General features: G+C 45.7%; 1 protein-coding gene across 2 annotated transcripts in view; it reads left to right on the forward strand.

Annotated features, from left to right (window-relative positions):
- The first annotated feature begins 14 nt into the window (after window positions 1–14).
- DPYSL2 (dihydropyrimidinase like 2) overlaps window positions 15–17588 on the forward strand; it is a 54685-nt gene continuing 37111 nt past the window's right edge. The window contains exons 1-3 of one of the 2 annotated variants that reach the window (XM_069801083.1): window positions 15–62; window positions 14412–14500; window positions 15825–16009. In XM_069801083.1, the coding sequence (XP_069657184.1) occupies window positions 14481–14500; window positions 15825–16009 (205 nt within the window). In that variant the 5' untranslated portion in view covers window positions 15–62; window positions 14412–14480. Of the gene's footprint in view, window positions 63–10617; window positions 11049–14411; window positions 14501–15824; window positions 16010–17588 lie in introns of those variants that run through there. The other variant, XM_069801082.1, reaches the window with a different exon arrangement.

Raw genomic sequence — 17588 nt, forward strand, 5'->3', positions numbered from 1 at the left:
GGAGAAAGGTGGAGATCAAGAGTGCCACTGGGAAGGAGGCGCTGCAGAACCTAAATGATAAGGTGGGTACATATATGTATGTGTGTGTGCGTGTGAGAGATGCAACTCGAACATGTGATAGGCTGCAGAAGGGAGGTATCCTTTCCACCCTGCAGTTTCTTGCTTTTATATCACTTGCGTGTATGTGGCAGTCAATGTCTTCCTCTAAGAAGCAGCATCTCTCCTAGAGCCTTCTTGCCAGACAGACGTCTAACGTTATTCGTGTGCTCTCTGCAGGTGTGTGTGTATGTGCGCAGGGAAGAGGGCAGAAGAAGAAGGGAGCCCCCGCACCCACAAACATCCTCCCTTTCCCTGCCCTGCCTTCCTATTTGGTGATAGAGACTGACTTTTTTGTTTCTTGGGCGATTTCCCCCAGCACAATGGTAGCAAAATGCCCCACCCAGCTAGTGAACGCAGCTCATGGGAACAGAAATGCAATTGTTAGCAAAAGAGCATCAATGAGCCTCCACCTACAGGGATTAAATCCCTGCAGGCTTCTTCCAGGGGAAACTCCTATCCCCTCCTCCCAGGGGAGGACAGACTCCAGAGTGACCCCTGGGAGCTGTATTTCAATACCAATTTTGATCAAGGCCTCTGGCTACAGTGGGAATTTTTGCCTCAGGAAGATCTGGGACTTTCACAGGAATGTGGCGTTCTCTTAGAAACCCGCTGAACTCCTCCCAGTCTTTTAAGACTCCTGAAGCTATTTTCTCGCTCTCTCTATGTGTCACGGTGTAATAAAGCCTATCCTCTTCCTGAGGCAAAACCCATTCAACCCATAGGTCTAGCTGACCATGCACGTTTGCTTTCCTCGATAAATAGATTTAAGCAAGCTTTATTCAGATCTGAGCCACGAAATACTCTGTCTGTTCCTCTGACAATGCTGGCTCCTATGCATAGGCTGGAAGAGTGGAAATGAATGAAGCGCTGACCAGCAAACCGATAAACTCCTAGCATACTGGGAAAGAGTTTCTGTGAGTAGTCCACCAGTGGGTTTACAGAGCAGTGCTTTCTTCTGGGAACTGTTTCTAGGATGTGCCTCCTGATTTTTAATAGTGGTATGGACTGCATATACAGGGCAGAAGTCTGCCCTGAATTTATAATATGGGCTTGTTCGCCACTTTCTCCTGCTTTCAGAAACGGGAAATATTACTAGGAGTATTACTGGGGACTCATCCTCCTCAAATCAGACCCTACTCTGCTTCTTCCTACTACAGTAACCTAAGGGCTCCATCCAGCTGTATTTACATGCGTGAACAACTGCCATTTACAGTGAGATCACAAAGGTAGGCCTTGATATTCAGAAGCACTACGCACCGACCTTTAATTAGGAGTGGGATATGCTCCACACCACTTCAAACCTGATTTGCCAAACCCAAACAAAAGTTTGCCACTACAAATGCCTATGGTTTGATTTGACCATATTGAAATGCCTACTAATTGAGCAACTTTCCATGATTAATTAGTCTTGTTGGACTAACCAAGGTGCGTCTCAAGAATAAAAGGCATACACCTTTTCATCTTGGGGAGTCAAAGGTTTTGTGCAATTCAGGACACTTTCAGGACTCATTTCTGACAATTTGACGTGGCAATGTCCTGCAGGACATAAGTATAAACAGGTGATACATTAATTCTGAAAAGCTCAGTTATTTTGTGATTAACATAATAAAAAACTTTAAGTACAATGTGGTGAAAAATCAGCAGTCCACACAGAATATTAATGACATTTTTAAAAAAGTGTGGTTTTTTGGTTCTATTTTTAAAGATTGTCGTATAAATGTTAACTGAGGCCATGAAATAATGGGATAGTGCAACACTGGAGTTGTTTCTCATTAGCTTTACATAACACTGATGCCAATGGATTGTGTTGTGAGGAGTTGTGAGCATTCGGGTAAGTGCAGTCTTATTATAAATGTCTCGCTATGGATTGGCACTTTATTGCAGGAGTGTTTTAGCTTTGATGGTTTTCCAGCTGACTGCAACTGTAGCTTGAATCAATGGTTACATCCTCAGCAGGTAAAACTGGCCTTACTTCTGTGTAGTTAATAGAAATGTGTTTATGATGATAATCAAAGCTCAACATATTAAAAAAAAAAAAAAAAAAAAGGTAAAGAAAAATAATGTTGCCGGAAGTGGCGTTAAAGGAAACAGCGCATTAAAATCATTTCAGGTAGGAGTTAAAAGGCTTCTGAAGTTTTGCAACTGAATTTGGCCCATTATTTTCAAACCTCTGACTTAAGCATTTAATAACACATCTGAAATAGGTTCTCCCTGGATAGACTATACACTATTTCTGTGTGATAGGAATCTAAATTATAGTGGAAAGGAACAGTATGCTAATTTATAGGATCTTGAATTTATAACTTGCATGAATTATTTCACAATAGGCTAGAAATCTTACTGCTTCTTTTTCTTTAGCTTGAGGCTGATAGTAGTTGCAATTTTTATCAATACACATAACAACCAACATAGAGGATGGTCCGTGCTCTCTTTCAGCAACCAAAGGACCATATTGTGAGCTGATGGGAATGGGCGCCTAACAACTGGAGGCAATGGAGATAGGTGGAAGTATTTTAGCCAGTGACTGGATCCAAAACCAGTCATCCTTTCTGTCACTGTATAGAAAGATCTTGTATTAATCACCACGAAAATAATTAACAAAGCAAGATGGACAAGCTATTCTTTATTTTTCTCAGTTCTTAACTGTCCAGAGGATAAAAAAAGGAATGTAATTATTCCACATTAAATTGCAATATATTGTTCTGCAGGCAAAGATAAGGATAATCAAATCTCTTTGTGTCTATCCTGTCTAGGGTATTCTATAGGCATCTATCATGGTCTCGCTTTATTGCCTCTGGGCCATGCTGCCTCATAATTCAAGGTTAAGATCCTCTCTGGAGGCACGAGCAAGGCTCTCTGTCTTGGTTTAAGCAGCTCTTTACAGTTAGGCCTCTGGAGGCAGTGTGACCTATTCAACAGGTCTGCAACTCAGCAGATCTGAGGCAAGGTCTGTTACTTCCCAGCTGTCAGGCCTTGGAGAATTAACTGTGCTTCTATTTCCCATCTTAAACTTTGTCATCTTCCCTGTTTAGACTGTTAGTGCCTGGTCCTGGAGCTACTTGTTCAATGCCTGAGCATTGCTTAGTGCTTTGAGGCCCTGACCTCAGCTGGGCCATTGCTGCAGTCTAACAAGAATGTCATGTTCAAACCCGTCATTTCTTGAATGAGACAATAAACGCTTGGCTTGGCTTTCATGAATTGCTGTGCACCTGCAAGCCCACTTCCTACAGTGGGATTGGGTATTCAGATAGCATCAGGGCAGGGACCTGTGGAACTTACTCATAGCATTGCTTTGTAGTAGTCAGTGCAGGAGCTGCAAGCTACCTTGTCTCAGAGCAGGGGGACTGATAAAATGGCTTTCCAGGGCATTAGCCCTCCGTTCCTTAGATGACCAGTCTTGAGACGCAGGCATTCATCTGGACTTTGAAAAGCATTGGCCATTGCTTGCTTGACCTGGGTCATTTCTCTGTGTGCATTTACCAGGTTTCCCATGTGTATAATTGGTTTTCCTTCTGTTTTGCTCATCTGTTGAGATTCTTTGGGACAGAGACAGTCTTTTAGGGGGCATCTATAGGGGAAAGCAAAGTTTGCTTGCAAGAGGGATCAGCAAGCCTGGGGCTTGGTTTAATCTAGTTTGCACAGAGAGCCTGAGTAGGTGCTAAGACATTTCAACACAGCTACAAGCCCTGGGGTCCCAGATCTCGCCTTCAGTTGCTAGCTAAAGTTCCATTGCCATCTTGTCCTTACTCCAGTGATTCAGGTGGTTCCCCTGCGCAGCAAACAGTCACCTTTTCATACCTTTTTTGCATCCCTTAGAAACAGTTTGTGGACCTTTAGGAAGTGCAGAGCACTGGGTGTAAACTACTGGTCTAAACCAACAAAGCTATGTCCTATTGTAATACGATAAGTAACAATAATGAATAAACATAGACTAGGAAAATATTTTTATTTTAGAATTGACAGGAGAGGAATCACTTGCAAAATGCAGTGTCATGAAGCTTTTGACATGACTGGACTTTTTGCTAAAACCTCAAAGCTCTCAGGATCATGGTGGTTCGTTCCTGGAAAGAAATAATTAACAGGACGTTGTTGAGAGCTCAAATAATCATAGACTCTGGAACATTAATGGAACTGTTGTGTAAAACAAAGAAGTTGTTCCAGACAGCTGGAATTGCAGTTCTGAGTTTAATTCGTTACAATGCCTGCAATTTTTCTAGCCTTATTTTGACAATCATTGCTTGAAAAATAATCATACAGGAGGATGACTTGCATGTTCTTCCAATGGATCATAATGGTTTGTCTGACTACTGAACCCCCCCCCCATAGAGAAACTAGCAATTATGAGCACAAATGGCAAATTCCTCTTAACTTCTTAGATCCCTCTCAAAGCCATCAATCTGCATAACTGGAACGTGCCATACATCCAATGGGTGTCTTGTGGAGTGGTCTGTTAGTGTTATGTCAGGAATTTACCAATACCACACTCTCCCATGCAGAAATGAGCAAGGGGCTTTGATGCACTGCCAACTTATCATTTGGGCTAAAGACTGGAGGAGAACTTTGAACACCTGGGGCCAGATCTCCCCACTCAGTTTAGAGCTGAGACGATTCAGAGGTCTGGTCTTTCAGCAGCACCTTGCAACGCAGGCTTTGTCTCGGGGGAATAGATGCAGTATCTGGCACAATGAGACTGGCAGCTTTCCATGCCACCCTTATGCCAGTGCTGTGGCCATCATTTGACATGAGCCATCTGTTTTTAGTAGGTGCTGAGCAGTTGTTTAAGTGTGCCGGAAATCTTTTACCTGCAAGACCATGTCTAGCTCCCTGTATCGCTTGTCTTATGGCACATTAAATTGGAGTCTATCTTCCGTGGTGGTGTTATAGAGTTGGGAAATGATGTAGGCAGCAAAGCTCGTGTGAAGTTGATGTGTGTGTTCTGCCTGAACTCTCTTACCCTAATAAAGGGACAGCATCTGGGAGCAGCGCTGCAGGAAATGTACCAAAACTCAAACCTCTTTACTGTAAGATTCACACAGAAGCGTAATGTCCTGTTCTTTGGTCACCTCCCAGAGATCTGGAATGAATCCCAGGGTGGGAAGAGAAAGATCAGAATTTCATTTTCTCGTTGTCTGGGGTAATGATTGTCCTGTACATCAGAGGTAGGCAAAGCTGGCTGACACAAGCAATGACAGCAATTGCTGAAAGCCTGATGCTTTGCCCCGTAGGTTTTTGGGGAAGGAGAAGGGATTATAATGTTAAGAAACAATGCAAATCATTGTGAAAATAGTCATTTCTTAGACCCTACTCATGGTTCCCTTAGGCCTGAAGGTGCTAAACTCTCTCCACTGGGTGAAATGGAGGAGCAATGACAAGGATGCCCAAATGTCCCATGCATTTGTTCCAGAAATGCTGGATTTAACTATAGCGAAGGTCACAGCGTGAGTGTAGGCAGTAAGCTGTTCAGAGAGGAAAGCACATTTTTGCTTTATATTGTACTACCCATGACAGAGCGATCCCTGTCTAGAACCTCGGAAGAGGGCTGTCTCTTTCCCAATAACATGATGCGATAGTAAATTAACTGTGGAGCAGCGGCTCGGGCTTGTTTAAGGACAATTAAGTCTGTAGTGCATCTGAAATGCTCAGGACATTTCCTCTAAGAAACACACTATAACGGTAACAGTCTTCTTAGAAGGTTATTTCTGAACCTTCTCAAGGTTTCCTGGGATTTTAAAGGAAACAAAATCAATTGGAAGGTTAATTTTAATTTGCAGATCAAATGCACATTTTTATCGACCGGTTTGTGCGGTTAGAAAGTGAATCTCCCCCTCATAATCTAAGGTAGTCTGTATTCAAAAAAGATTAGGCTGTTTCTGTGAGAAGTTATATGATTTTTACCTCATAGTAGCACATTTGACCTCTACGGTTATTTCCATGTCATGACACTTAACTTTAATTTTCTCCTGTAAGATAATGAAACAAACGAAAGATGCACATTGGCAAGTATAATTTCCCTCTGTAATTTAATTTATAGTGATCAATAATGGACAGTCCTTTCACTGTCTTTTGGGAAGGACAGATGTACTTCTGCCATATATCAGCCTGTATTTAATCCTCTCAGCACTTCACAAGATGCAGGGGGTTGCTGGATCCATGGAAAACTCCTTTCAGGTCATTGAGACTCGGAGCTGATGCAGCAATTGGCATGGGCAGAATTACGACTGAAAATTAGGGCCTGATGGGTGAACTCATGAAAGCTCTTTTCGCCCAGTCCTTCTGCCTCTGATCGCGATCACAGGAGTCTCACTGACTTTGGCAGGGGGTGATTCCCCAATAGGGAGTGGGATTTACTAGCATCTAACAAGCCTAAAGGGAAATCTAGAGCTTGTTGATGCTGTAGTGCTAGAATTTCAGATACTTCCAGGAACGCTTTAAATCCATCTCTGATCCCTCTTTTGATTACATTTTAAAACTTGCAGGTTTTATAATTTCTTAGCAAAATGTCCTTGTGGGTAAACCTTTAAGAATTCAGTAGGAGTAAAAGCAATGGGGTGTTGCAGAAATTCTGTGGGGTTTGTTGCAACTACACTAAAATTCCACAGAGAAAGAGACTCTTTTAATAGTTTTTTCCCAACCATACAGTAACTCCACAGTGGGAATAAAATTCCTTGCAAAGTGCATTATGGTAGTCCACAGAATCTGTAAAGTTAAGATTCAGAGCTGATGTAAATTGATATCCACTGATGCCTGTGATGATTTATTTTAGCATAGATTATCACTGTACAGATATTCTCATATTCTTGTGCCATTTTCCCTCTAGACCTTTCCAGAAGACAAATTTAGACATAGATGTTCCTTTAACACGAAATGCGTTCCTGCTGCAGAGAGCCTGCAGAAGATGTCCTACACCAGCTGATTATCTGTGCAGAAATGGCTGACGGCGATCTCAGTGCATCCACTGGCCGATATACCCCCCAACTACCCTGAGCCCAAGGACGAGCCAGAGACGCTCAGCCAGTGCAGAGCACAGCTCTGTATGTGGCTGGGGTAGAGGCTGGCAGTGCAAATGTGGGCATAATGCTCTGTTTTCTGCATTTCTTCCCCTGTTCTGCCACTTGGAGAATGTTGTCAGGGCCCTCAGAAATGCTGATGTAGCGTAATGGAAGATATTTACGTTCTTTTGCTCTTCTTCTACCGCTGATGTGACTTGGCTGCATCAGCCTCGCTGGTCCTGTCATAGTGGCTGCAGTCAGGGAGCTGGGTTGGGCTGGCCAGCCATCCTTCATCACTTTTCCTTCGTTAATGTTTGGCAAGGAGGATTTGGCAGTGCTCGTTCTCTGTAGCACCTTCTAATTTTAGCCTGCTCAGCCTGCCGTGTGCATTAACAGACCTATGGAAGGCAAAGCGCATCAACTTTATCTAGAAATCCCACCACTTCCCGCAATACCTTGGCAGGTAACGGCACCGCTGTATGACAGCTGGACTGGATACAAACCTGCAAGGATTTAAGAAGCGGGTTCAACTCTCCTCTTTTAACCTAGGACCTGTCTCCTGCCCCTGACATTTCAAAAGTAGTTATCTTTCTTCATTTAACTCACAGGGGGAATTTAGACACAAACTATAGCTTTACCAGAGGAATGAACCAGCTTTTGTAAAAAAAATATAATGCAGGTGTACATCGTGGTATTTTCTTGCTCTGTTCCCCACTTTTCTCATCCCGACATTGTCCTTTAGCCTCAATAGCTCTTCTCCTTCCCTCCTGATCGCCTCCCCTCACGTTCCTTGCCTTTGTTTAGCAAGGCTAACTAAGCCAGTTTGCAACTACATTAATAATTTTTAAATTATTTATTTTGACAACCTTTTAGCTCATCGCTAGAAGGAAAGAAAATTGGGCCATATTGGCAATTGGTATAATGGAGCTAGAAGATACACTTGGGAGCTCAGTTCTGGTCCTTTGGGTACATGCTAAATCATACGGAAGTTTTTAAAGATTTGGTGCTGTGTAGATGTTGAATATTGAACAACCGTGTTTTTCAGCCCTTTAATCTCTTCATTTATTTTATTCTGTACTACTTAGGTTCTTGCAACATGGTGATGGGAAGGAAAAGCTAAGTGTCACCTGAAGATTCGTTATTACTTTCTGAACCTAGTCACTACTGGATTCAAGTTATGGAATGTATTCAAAGTTCAAGAACTGCCGTTCTGAATTAGGCCCATGTGCAGTAAGGATTGCCTTTTAAAAAAGGTCTTTTATATAGCTGCCTTTGAGCAGATGAGAATAGCTTGAGAAACATCAGCGTGCTGATGGCATCATCCCCTTAAAGGTGCTTCTGTTTCTTCTACCAGTACTGCTGTTCCACAACTTTTAGCGTAATGTGGAGAAATGACCTGCCCAAGGTCGGGGAGGCGAGTCAGCGCTGGAGATGTACGGTTTCCTGCACCCATCGTGGTGGCGGTTCCTCTCTAATCGTGTCGCTGCTGCCAGGGCAGGATCTTGAAATGGTAGCTGGTCTTACCACATCTCAGGTCAGCTGCCCAAGCGCCTTGATGCTCTCTCTCAAACCCTTAGGCAGCGTTTGCTTCCTCTTTGATAGCTGAAGACACTCTTTTACCTGGCACGCAGAGGCAAGAAACCATTCAGATAGAAAATTGAGGAGGAAAGCTAGCATTAAAGGGAAAAAAGGAACAGTTGCATTGTCTAAATTTAGAAATCTGATGTAAATGCTTTCTTCCATGTTCTGAGCAAAAATATGCTGAGGTTTTAAAACTTCTTTCAGCACAGATCAGGAGGGGCAGGATAACTCATTCAGTATTGTCTATTCTAATCATTAAATTGAAATAAAACCCTACAGGCTAACAAATTAATCATTTTGCTGCTGTCATAATGAGCCACTTTTTCATTTGCTACTAATTGGATATTAACTGATTGGTACATTAGCTACTTAAATGTTGCCTGATGCCTTACCTATACATAGGAAAAGCTCTTCTACTCTTTTCTTTATAGCTTCCTGTGAACTAACGTACATAAAAGGTCCTGGTAGTCATCTGTTTGAACAGATGTTGCCTTTATAATTTACTGCAGTGAGATACTGAAGGTTTTAATTTCTTATGGGCTGCATACAGTGTGTGTCACGGAACTACTTGGGTACGTAAAGGTTTTGTGATAGGAGAAGCTTGCAGTTTGCTTTATGTGACGTGAAATTCACTCATGGTGAGGGAAGAAGGTAAGTCTTTGTCGGTCATTGTCTGTTATAACCTCCAAGCAGAAGTGGATTTGTGCTATTTATGAGTTCTCCAAAAGGTGTCTTGTACCTTCCCCCAAAGCAATTGATGTAAGAGGAACTGGTGTAAACAGATGTATTTAGAATGGTTATCCCACACTCTGGCCATGAATCCCATCTCCATTGCACTGGGGCAAGCGCACCGTAAATAACGAGGGAATATTTATGCCATTTAATGCGTTTCTTTCCTTGAAGTACCAGCTTATGGAGTTCAGGGAGTGAGAAATTTAAGACTCCAAGTGTGACTGAAACATTGAACGCGGGAGTTGGCAACACTGGAATAGTAAGGAAAGGCCAGAATGACTGGAGAGGACCACCATGCCTGTGTGCATAGCTCCAATCCCACGTTTCCCTGCCACTAAAGCTTCAGGTTAGTGACCACGGGAGGGGGGGACTGGAATCTGGGCTGTATTTTCTGCGGGAGAAGGTATTTAGAAAGCACGGCAGACATGCTGGGAAATCAGAGGGCCGGGAGTAGCTTCAACCCTTCCTTTTTTTCCCCCTACAATTTGCAAATGCTTCCCAACAGCTTTCTGCTCCGGTAGCGCCAAGAAGGGCGGGGTGGGACAAAGAAGATGGACGGCAGCGCCTTTGCCAGCCCCACCGGCTCCCCGGGCAGCCCTCCTCTCCACCCGTGGGGGTAGAACGAGGGTGTCCGCAGCCCCCCCCCGCCGGGGTGGTGGTGGGTGGGCGTCGTTTCGGAGCATCCCCCATCCGCGGCTACCGCACCGCAGGTGCTGGGCCCGCTGCGGGGCGGGGGCGGCCGCCCGTTTCCCCTCCCACCCCCCCCGAGCAAGGCGCGGCAGCTCCGCTAACCGGTCCCTTGGCAGCAGCTTGGCCCCGCCGCGGGGCGAGGGAACGGGCGGCGGCGGGGGGGGCACCCGGTTCTCCCCCCCACCCCCGGCTTTCCCGCCGGCGCCAGGAGCGCGCGCCCCCGCGCCTTCCCTCCCGCCTCCATTGCGCCACTTTGCATAGCAGCGCCTTCCCCTCTCCCCATTTGCACGGCGGCCGCCTCTCATTTGCATCCCCGCCAGGCTCTCGGCCAATAGGCGCCCCGAGCTGCGCGGCTCATTCCCCCCCCCCCCCCCCCTTCCCGCCACCGCGGGAAGGGGGCGGCCAGGAGGGCGCATGCGCCGCTCCTTCCCCGCTCCTCTGCTGTTGTTGCTGGCGGCGCTCGTGCCCCCCCCCCGCTCCTTGCGCGGCCGGGGCTGGGCTGGGCTGGGCGGTGCGGGACTGGGTTGGACTGGGCTGGGCTGGGCTGGGCTCCGGGCAGAGGGAAGAAAGGGAGACGCGCAGGGGTGGCTGCTTCTCCCCTTCCTGCTATTGCGGAGAACAGGGCTCGCTTCCCCCCCCCCCCTTCCCCAGCCCCAGCCGTGCCGCGCCCTCCCCGGCGGACCCTCCGCTCCTCTTCCTTGTGATCGCATTGATTTGGGCTCGGGGGATTTATTTTTATTCTATTTTATTGCTGCGCTTCTTTTTTTCTTTTTTCTTTTTTTTTTTTTTTCGGTGGAGGGGAGGTCGGGGAGCAGTTGCTGCACGGGAGACAATAGCCATACAGCAGCCGCCCCGCTTCTCCCCCCCCCCAAAAAAAAAAATTCATTAAATAAATAAATCGGGGAGTGATTTCCCAAGATGTCTTATCAGGGGAAGAAAAATATTCCACGGATCACGGTGAGTGGAGTACCCGGGAATAAAAGCGGGGGAGGGGGAGGGGTGCGCGGGGATTAAGCCCTTTGTGTGCTCGCAGGGCGATGGCAGGGCTTTGGGGCAGGATAATGAGATCAGGGGCTAATGCAGCGCTTCCTGTGCTGCAGCACGGCTGGACGCCCGGGGGGGGGGGCAACGGCTGGACGGGGGAGGTGGTGGTGGTGGTTGCGGGGGGGGGTTCAGCGGCACTTTGAGCGAGGTGCGGGAGAACCGCGGAGATGCTGAGCGGGCGGCGGAGCCGGCGCGCCCGGCTTGGAGCGGGGTGGGGGGGGGATTTCATCAGCATCGCCCCGCCGAGCCCAGCCCGCCCCGGGGGGAGCCTCGGGGACAGCGGTACCTTCGGCCGGGGTGGGAGGGGGCTCCCCTGCCTGCAGGGTTTGTGTCCCCCCCGGGGTGGGGAGAGGGATGGAGCCCCCCCGTCCTGCGCCAGCCCGGCAAAAGGGCGGCTCGGAGGGTGGATGGGGTGGGGTGGGGGGATCGGCCGGACCCCCCCAGCCCGGCGGGTTGGCGCTGGGGATGGAGCAGGATTTCTCTTTTTCTTCCCCAAGAAGCTTCTCGCAAGGCGCGCCTTTGGGTGCGCTCCTCGATGCGCTGATCCGGGGGGAGCGGGGAAGGAGCCGTTATGTAAACCCCTCCCTCGGTTTCCTTCTCCTGGGAGCCGATTTAGGGCAGGTACTGCAGACCCGAGGATACTAACTTTTCGTTACGTAAGGCAACATATTCGCATCGAACGGGCCGTTACAGCCATTTCGTTTTTTTTTTTTTGCCGCGGAGTTTTTTTTTTTCATTATTGGCAGCGGCTCCTTCTCGCAGCCCCGCGGACACACCCATCCGAGTCCTCCTTCCTCAGCCTCCGAGGCAGAAAAGTGAGCTCTGAAATGGAGCTTTGAAGTGTGACATTTGTGCAGGAGCCGCTGGGCTGCACGGTTACATTTTAAACCGTGTCCAGGAAATGCAGGGGATGCACAAAATTGTTACGTGATAAATTGAGCATCCCCCTTTTTGGAGGGGGTGGGGTGGGGTGCGGTGCGGAATAGTTTCCCTCCAAGAGTCCAATGTTAGCGAGTTTAAAAAGATGCCTACATTTAAATAAGGATGAAGGTTACTGCTGAATTGCTGTTACGGGCCGAAAGTAGTATGACGCATTTTTCTTATGACTGAATGCTCTGATTTATGTCGCGTGCACCCAGTGCAATTCTCTTGTAAAGATAAGGGACAGAAAAAATTCAGGTTCTGGTCTTATTTGCTGTTGTACAAACCCGGGATTGATCTACGGAGACTAATGCTTGAAGAAGAAGGATCATCAACGTCTAGCTGTCCTATTTTGACTGCATCAGTAGGGTAAATACATCCAGGTTTAGCGGCAGGCCCTCGCACGGTTGCAAACTGCGTGCGCTTTTGTCTCCAAGGTGGCTGAAATGAGCAGAAGGACTCACGCTGATTTCAGAGCCTACCATACAGCCGCGGCAGGAGACCTGTTTACTAGCAGAAGCATTCAGAACATCATCAGAATGGTCCAGGCTGCGTTTTTGTTGGTCATTATATTTTTTTTTTTTTTCTTCTTTCCTAATTGATGCCCAGTGCATTAGGACTTGGGCTGTCAGTGACATCAATGGCCAAAGTAGCCAATTTCACTAGTAGCCGGCCTTTTTAATAGCACAAGGAGTCTGCACTGGAGGTGGGCATAAATACTGCAGTGTTTCTGGAAATGGTAAACATGTAGGACAGTTTGCTGTAGAGGCTGGCGTTGAAAGACAAGTGGGTTTTTCACGCCCCAAGTTAATTCATTCAGGCTTATTGGCATTCACAGCAGATCCTAAATTTAAATCTTGGGGTTTTCTTTCTTTGTTTTTTAAATTAGTGGCGTTATTCAGGGAAACTCTCTATTGCAGCAGTAGGAGAAAGAAGGAAAAAAAGGAGGGGGAAGGAGAACCACTTAACATCTCATAGGTGTTTAGCAGTTATATAAAAGATGGATATAATGGCATAAATCAGTAGCTGATGCAATTCCTGTAGCCCTTTTGGCGTTAAAAGAGCCATGTCAGCTTGTGTCTGTTGAGAATCTGGTGCTCCGGCTTTTCAGTTTTATTATAAGCTCTTCAGGAAAATGCCTGATTCTCTTCTTCTGTTTGACCAGCGGAGGAGTCCCAGCTCAAAATAAGGGCCCTGAGCACCACTGTCACTGTCTTATATGTATTTGCTGTAAGTTCAAGGCACGACCAAGTTAAAGTCCTGCTTTCTACCCCTTCTTGAAGTCAGCGTTTGGTTTCACCAGTCTTTGGCTGTGCTGTTCTGGTATAGCTTTGTTCTCTTACAAAGACGTTTCTGGGAGGAGGAAAGAGAATCAGAGTAAGTACAAGTGCAGATATAAGGGCCAAGGTGTAGTTCAAACCGAATGCTGCATAGCGTGTATGTGCTTTGCTTTAAATATATGCATCTGTAACGTAGGGAATGGGGGAACCAGAGGAACAGTCGCTTTTAACTTTCCTCCCCATCCACAGCTCTCCAGAGTGTGTTTCACTCTTCTTTACGACTACTGCAAAAAAAGATAAATTGGTCTTTGACCTAAAGTCTCTCGAAAGCGAGATGTAACCTGGGCTGCGATAAAAGGACATCGCCTGATAGATGCCTTGTTTATAATTACCTTATAATTACCTTTCTGTTCCTGCCAAACTGTCGTCTAATTTGAGGAAATTTTAATAACTGTTTTTAAAATCCTTCTCTTAAACTTGATTTGTTAATACGTGCTTATTTCCATCTGATTATGCAGTAGGGCTCTGGAAAGGCAGTAAAAGTATCCGCTGCATCGAAACATCACTAAGTTGGACAAAATGAGTTTGTTTGTGTTGTGTAACCCGTGGCAACAGACTTCTGGTCCATTTCCCTGACAGCAGTTGACTCACAGTTAGCCAAGTAGTGACTCCAGTGTGTGGGTGCATATAGGAAATTGTGCATACGACCAAGGCAGAAAAAATAGAGATGTGGCTATTACGCATCCCTCAAAGTATTATTTAATGCTTTTGCTGTAGGTGATGGTGGCGAACTGCAGGTATGAGTGAAGCTGCCAAGTAGACAAGCCCACTGGAACCCAACTCCTTTTCTGTTCTGATTTTTTTGGATCGTTAGTGTGATGAAAGGACTTGCAGATGAAATAAAATATATTATCTTTCCAGTTGAAAGTGCAGCAATTGACTTGTGTTTTGACATGCACTTTTGAATAATGCAGAGGTTGTTTCTGTCTCTGCTCTTTCATCTCTGAAGTGACACTGCAGACTGTCAGCTTTCTCACAGAATAATTATGTATTGTTGTATGCTTCTTTGTTGCAGAGTGATCGTCTTTTGATCAAAGGTGGTAAAATAGTTAATGACGACCAGTCTTTTTATGCAGACATTTACATGGAAGATGGGTTGATAAAGTAAGTGAAGCCTGATACTGTGTCGTGATTGGAAATGTACAGAAATGTACTGCAGATTAGCAAGGAATAACTTAGTCTCTGAGCTACATTAAATTGCAGTGAAAAATGAATATTTCATGTATATCCTGGTGTTTGAGGGAGGAACTTTAAAAACAAGATGTTGAACTACATAAACGCTGTTATTAAAGCATGGGTCAAAGGAGGTACTTACATGTGCTTAATTTCAGCTATGTGAATAGCCCCATGCTGAGATGATACATATGTTTGAAGTTATCTGTGTTGTAACGTTTTACTGAGTTATGACTTAAGATATTTTGAATGCAGAGTTCAGCATCCTAATACAGTTAATTCTGTTTTAGGGTAGGAGGCTGGACTTAGGTGACCTCTTGAGGCCTCTCGCAGTGCCGTCTTCTATGATTCTATGATGCAAGAATCAATCCAAACCCCCTTAAAGTTAAAAATGATCCTGTAGTTTAAGGACGGAGGTTCAGACCTCTTCCCAGCCTGCTTCTGTGTTTTCAGTCCTGAAACATGCGTTTCTGGCACGTTAAATACATTACAGATATCTTTGGAAAATGACTCTTAGGAAAAAATGGACGAGCCAGAGGTTACAAACAAGGAATCTTCCTGTTCTGGCTAAACGGTCAGCACATGTGCTTTGTTAATCAAGGTTAAAAGTTAAAGGAGCCAGCCAAAGACAGCTAATTAATTGCAATGTGTCATCCACTATGGCACTTTTAAGAATATGTCTGTGAAGAGCTAGACTGGAGAGACGTTTGATGGTCTCATCAGGAATTTGGTAACTGATATCTGCATGGGCTTATATTTGTGCAGGGACTACGTGATGTTTATGCAAGAAAGGAAGGCAGACAATATAGAGGCAAAAATTCTTCCAGTGCTCCTAAAACAATACTAGCATCTAAATTGCTGTTAGATAGCTAGGATCAAGTGTTGAACTGCTACTTGGCAACCCCAGTCGAAGTCCCAGTAAAGCTGCTCACAAGGTCCTTGCTGTGTTGGTGCGGCGATCATCCGATTATCTGCATGGTCCCTTCTCCAGCTGCCTGCCAGTGCGGCTCCTTCTTTTCCTTCCTGTTCAGTCTAATATTGCCCCGAGGTCCTGAAGTAATTGCATACTTTGCTCTCAATTATGCAACTGCTTCAAGGGGAAGAATAAAACATTATCGGCTATCTATGCTGGTCCTGTAGGTTGCTTTATATGGAAAAAGAAAACACTAGCCAGATTAAGTAGCACAAGGGTGTATGTTTACAGGCTGTCGGCTTTGTTTGTGTCTGACTTGCTGTTTGCAACCTGTTTACCCAGGCAAATAGGAGAGAATCTGATTGTGCCAGGGGGAGTGAAAACTATTGAAGCCCATGGCAGGATGGTGATTCCTGGAGGGATTGATGTTCACACCCGCTTCCAGATGCCGGAACAGGGGATGACGTCCGCTGATGACTTCTTCCAGGGGACCAAGGCTGCACTGGCTGGGGGCACCACCATGATCAGTAAGCTGGCTGTTTTTTCTCTTCCAAGACAGCTTCACTTTTCCCTTTCTCGGATAAGTACAGAAACTGTGGGCTGTTTAAGTCACGTGATACTTTGGACCAGGTACCAGCAGTGGGGGATTTCTGATGTCTTTCCAGGTTGCTGAGAAAAGCTTGTGTAGGGGTGGGAAAAGGGGTGGAAAAGCAAGACCCCACGATTTCCACATCTCACAGCTGTCAGTCGTTTCACTCTTGTCTTCTCTGTTGGCAGGGTTTACCTTGCTACTTGTGTGACTGCCAGATATTTGGGTCTGCTCCTACTGAAGCCGGTGTCACTTTGACCTTTGGCTCCAGTATGAGTAGCCGATACTCCGCATTCCTGTGCCTCGGTTCCTTTCTCCATAATGTCTATGGATAGATGTCCATCGTATGGTTCACACCCAGAAGCTTGATGCCAGTGTACTATGTGTCTTTGAAAACAGGGCCACTTATTTAAGGATTTTCACATGCCCGCTTATGTACGCGGCTTGAGCACCAGAATTTTTGTTAGCGTTGTTCCTTTTGTGCTCATATCCTCTTTTGGAGGAAGAGAGAAACTGGGAAGTGAAAACATCTCAAAATAAAAAGGCAGACTGACTGACTGTTCTGCTGACACCAGGATTAGACACTCATGGTGTTCCACTCTGGCTCTAAAATGCCTCATGAATGATTTCCAGGCTATCTGTCCCTGCTTGCGTTGGCTACAGATGCTTGGTTTGTCAGAGCCAGGATCTTAAAACTCTGTGAGTCATTGTTGTTAACCTTGTTTGAGCTAGAGAAAAAAAAAAAAAACCTCCATTGCAGCGCAGCTGATCACGTGTAAACTGTACCACGGCACCCTGGAGTCTGTTGCCGCATACGGGAATCAGGGATGAAGGTGTAAAGTGATAGTATATCTGAGCATCTGGCATTCTTTCATGTACTTTGAGGTGCTGCCATTTTGCAGGAGGGGAGTTAAGGTACAGAGAAATGGAAGAGCGTGGTTCAGAACAGGTACTAGTGTCTATTGTCCAATCCACGGATATAAAGAGATCTTAGGCACAGCCAGGAATCGGCCTAACCTTCCTCAGTTCAAACCTAACTCCTTGTGGACTAGAACATCCTCGTCTCTTCGAGGAGGGTTATGAGCGATCTTTGATCCCTGGCCTGGTGGGCGGACTCGGATTGATTGACATGGAGGTTGGGTGTAGGAGCCAGTGGTGCAAACGCAGCTAGGCTGTTCTGTGTTTCAGAAACAAATCTTTTCCTGGGTCTGGACCTTACAAAGAGGTTGTGTCTGGCCTGTGAACTTGATCTAAGGCTTCAAATAAATAACCTTAAGATAACCCAGGAAATGATTTTTCATAATGTTATCACTTTGGAGTATGAAGTTTGTGTATGAAGATAACCTCACACATACAGAGAACGTGAAGTGGGAGCGTTGCTGTGGATGTGCATACTAATATCCAGTTTTTCTTCAAATCTTTGCTGTCAATTTAAATTAATAACACTGAAATGGTATTTTCTTTTCAGCTTCAGCTCATTGACTTTGTTTCATTGATTGCTAATTTCTTGTTAGTAC

This window comes from Haliaeetus albicilla, chromosome 13, assembly GCF_947461875.1.
Source record: "Haliaeetus albicilla chromosome 13, bHalAlb1.1, whole genome shotgun sequence".
In the NCBI taxonomy this organism is placed as follows: domain Eukaryota; kingdom Metazoa; phylum Chordata; class Aves; order Accipitriformes; family Accipitridae; genus Haliaeetus; species Haliaeetus albicilla.